The sequence below is a fragment of the Sesamum indicum genome, linkage group LG6, assembly GCF_000512975.1.
Source record: "Sesamum indicum cultivar Zhongzhi No. 13 linkage group LG6, S_indicum_v1.0, whole genome shotgun sequence".
Lineage (NCBI taxonomy): Eukaryota > Viridiplantae > Streptophyta > Magnoliopsida > Lamiales > Pedaliaceae > Sesamum > Sesamum indicum.
Window position 1 is genome coordinate 3395934 of NC_026150.1, and position 3013 is coordinate 3398946.

Here is a 3013-nt window from a genome sequence, read left to right on the forward strand (position 1 = left end):
TGAACAAACTTGTCGAAGAGATAACATAAGCTGAATAAACTAAGTGGAGATTACAAGTTAATATAATCCAGGTGCAGAGAAAAGAAAATTGACAAGTATTGAACTACTTCCAGTTAGACAACTGACTTATATCTGCAAAGAACCTTACATCTAAGTACTTTATCATGAACATAAAATCCAGGCATTACCAAGATCTTGACTCGGCTGGGACCCTGCGGCCTTTGCTTCTCAGCGAACACATCCTCCATGTAATGGGGTTCGAAAGGCCTGTTTTCGTCGACCCTTAAAATACCTAAAGGTGGATCAAACGAAAATGCAAGCAAATGGAGCAACCAGATGCACTTTGCAGCTACGAAGAACGCTTGAAGGAGCTGCTCAGGCCATGGTCTAGTCCAACCGAGAGTCGTTATAATGCCACTCATTTTCTGATCACAGAACTTGCTGAACTCGTCGCTGTAGAACTTTGTCCCTTTCCTCAGGACTTCGTTCCAACTTAGGTTTCTCAATGCTACAAACAACTGGAACCGTGCTTGGCGTTCTTGTTGAGGGTCCAAGAGCTTTGGCATTCCGTTTTTCTGGAACACACAGTTCTCAAAGTCCTGGTAGAGTGATTGGTTTATGATAGCTTCCAAATGGTACAAGACTGATTTGGAGTATTTTGAGTTTACAGACAGCTTGTATGGTTGAAGCAGTGAATTTAGATTGTCAATTAGAGAATGGTCACTTTCTTCTATTTGGCCAACTAGAGTCTTGCAGAATTGCTTCACTGATAGTCTTGCTTCTGATACTATTTGCAAGAACCCCTCCACCATTACTTCTTCACTCACAGGCATTGAACTTTCTGCACTCCCATCAACGGATTTCCCTCTCTTTGGAAGATTTGTAAGCTTTTCGGCAGGCTGAGGATTCTTTACTTGCACAGCTTGTCTTAAAGCCTTCTTTAGTTCTTCACAGTAAGTTTCCAAATACTCCAACTTCTGGCTAAGCTCCCCAAGTGATGATTTCATTTCCGCAACTTCACTCAAGGCCGCATCTCTACTCTCGTGCGCTTCCATTAATTCTCTCTTCAACGTATCGACAGATAACATTCCCAAGTCTGTAAGCATTTGGGACACTTCCTCAGCCTGTGGACGAATAGGTGAATTTTCATTCTTGTTCTTCTTCTTTAGCCTGGGAAACAGCCATGAAAAGCTCAACCCCTTGTTTCTTGGTTGCGAATGAAGAGATGAGTGTGAATCTGTCAACGGCACGACAATGTTCGACTTCCTGCCATTCTTGGAGAGGCCATCCAAGTCATTACTTATTACAGCGGGCTTGCATTTATTGCAAGACGATACTGATTTGATATCCCCCATGCTGTTTCTCCTAGACTTGTAGTAATTGTCAGGCCCCGGGGATGCTCTAAGGACAGAAATGTTATTAGCACAAGAACCCGTCACCGAATTTTGATCTTCTGCTGGACATATATGCCTCTCCAAGTTCATCAATTCAGATGGAAACCCTTTTCTTGAAGACGCATTTGCAGTTCTATAATCTGATAGGACAGATTCATCAATGTTTCCCACGTCTAAGTTGTACTCCCCCCAACTCTCAGCGTAGTTCCGATTCTCCAACAGGATTTGCTGATACCCTGGTAATGGTTCATCTTCATAACTCTGCTAACATCACAGGTTATGAATGAGCAAGCTTAAAATTGAAGAAAAATCCTTCATGTAATGACCATGTCTCATAACTTTCCCTTAATGAATTTGCATGGCCTGATATACCACAACAATCCTGTGCCAAAAACCCATGTTTAATGCTGTCTGAACTCTGAACTAGTCCAATATTTAAGGGAAAATCAGGTTGAGCATGCAAGGTCTGCGGATCTAGAGACAAATAAGTGAAAGAACACGCCAAGATGAAGTATAGAGAAAGTAATAAAAGACAGAGTTGTTTAAGTCCACTACAATTTACTTGAACCGCAGTTTTGACCTCAAAATCTTTATTTACAAGCAATGGATTCAGCCCGTCTTCAGTAAAGCAAAAACAAGTTCATTCAAAACACACACACACACACATGAAGAAGAAAGAAAAAAGAAGAAAGTCAAAAATGAAACCTCAATGTTTTCAACACATCAGAACACACTTGCGGTTAACCCCAGATATAGCATTGAGAGATTAAGGATTGTGAGAATACTTACTGGGGTAAAAACAGGGTAATCTTGGGCAGAGAAGTGAGGAGCATGGCGAGAGACAGGGGAAGAAGAAGAAGGCAATCTGAGGTTGGCGGGGCTGTTGGCCTGCACAAGAGCAGCATGAAGGGCCCGGAGCTCCACCGCTTTAGCAAAAGCCGCCTGAATATCATGCCTGTTAATCTCATTCCCATTTTCACTTTGTTCTTGGTAAATTGCGGCCATCAACGCAGTAAAAAACAGAGCACGCACAAGATATGCATATATAGATATGCAAAACCTGAGCCCAAGAAACGCACAGACAGACTGCTGCTGCAATTTTATTGTATCTGAGAATTTATTCAGAGGGAGGAAAAGAACAAAGGGATGAGAATGAGCGAAATCCAACGGCTGGATTTGGTTTGTTGGGTGGAATCATATCCAGTGAAGGATTCTGGAGAGCCAAGAAGAAATATGACAGAGCGAGAGAGAGAATAGGGTCTGTGAAGTGAAATGAGGTTTTGTCTTTGTTCTCCAAATCAAGTAAAAATGGAAGGAGTGCATGTGAACCAGAGAGAGAGAGAGAGAACAGTGTGGGTGGGGGGTTTTCAGTTTTCACTCTCTTTGATGGGATGTCATGAGAAAGTGGTGATTTACCAAACCGCCCACGTTTTCTTACATCTTAATCTTGTTTTAGTACATCAAAATTGTCTAATTTGAAACATGCAACAAAGCCCTCCATCATTTTCTATTTTTTTTTTTTTAGATTTAGAACACTTAAATATATTAGTTGATGGACAACATACATGTGTGGCCATGGTACTGCAGAAATGTGGCCAACTTTCCAAGTCACAAAACGG

The 3013-nt window shown here is 41.6% G+C and overlaps 1 protein-coding gene across 1 annotated transcript; it reads right to left on the reverse strand.

The window, feature by feature from the left end:
• LOC105163549 (IRK-interacting protein-like) lies at positions 1–2810 on the reverse strand. Its single transcript, XM_011081951.2, has 2 exons — positions 2184–2810; positions 1–1655 (listed from the first exon to the last, which is right to left on the reverse strand). Exons 1-2 carry the CDS (start codon positions 2397–2399, stop codon positions 114–116), a joined length of 1758 nt encoding a protein of 585 aa, XP_011080253.1. The 5' UTR covers positions 2400–2810; the 3' UTR covers positions 1–113.

What these genes read in the sequence shown, in the direction of transcription:
- LOC105163549 (XM_011081951.2), bottom strand. Translation starts at nt 2,399, where the DNA reads ATGGCCGCAATTTACCAAGAACAAAGTGAAAATGGGAATGAGATTAAC. An exon ending in ATTACCCTGTTTTTACCCCA is followed by an intron (nt 1,656 to 2,183) that starts GTAAGTATTCTC and finishes TGATGTTAGCAG; the next exon opens with AGTTATGAAGATGAACCATT.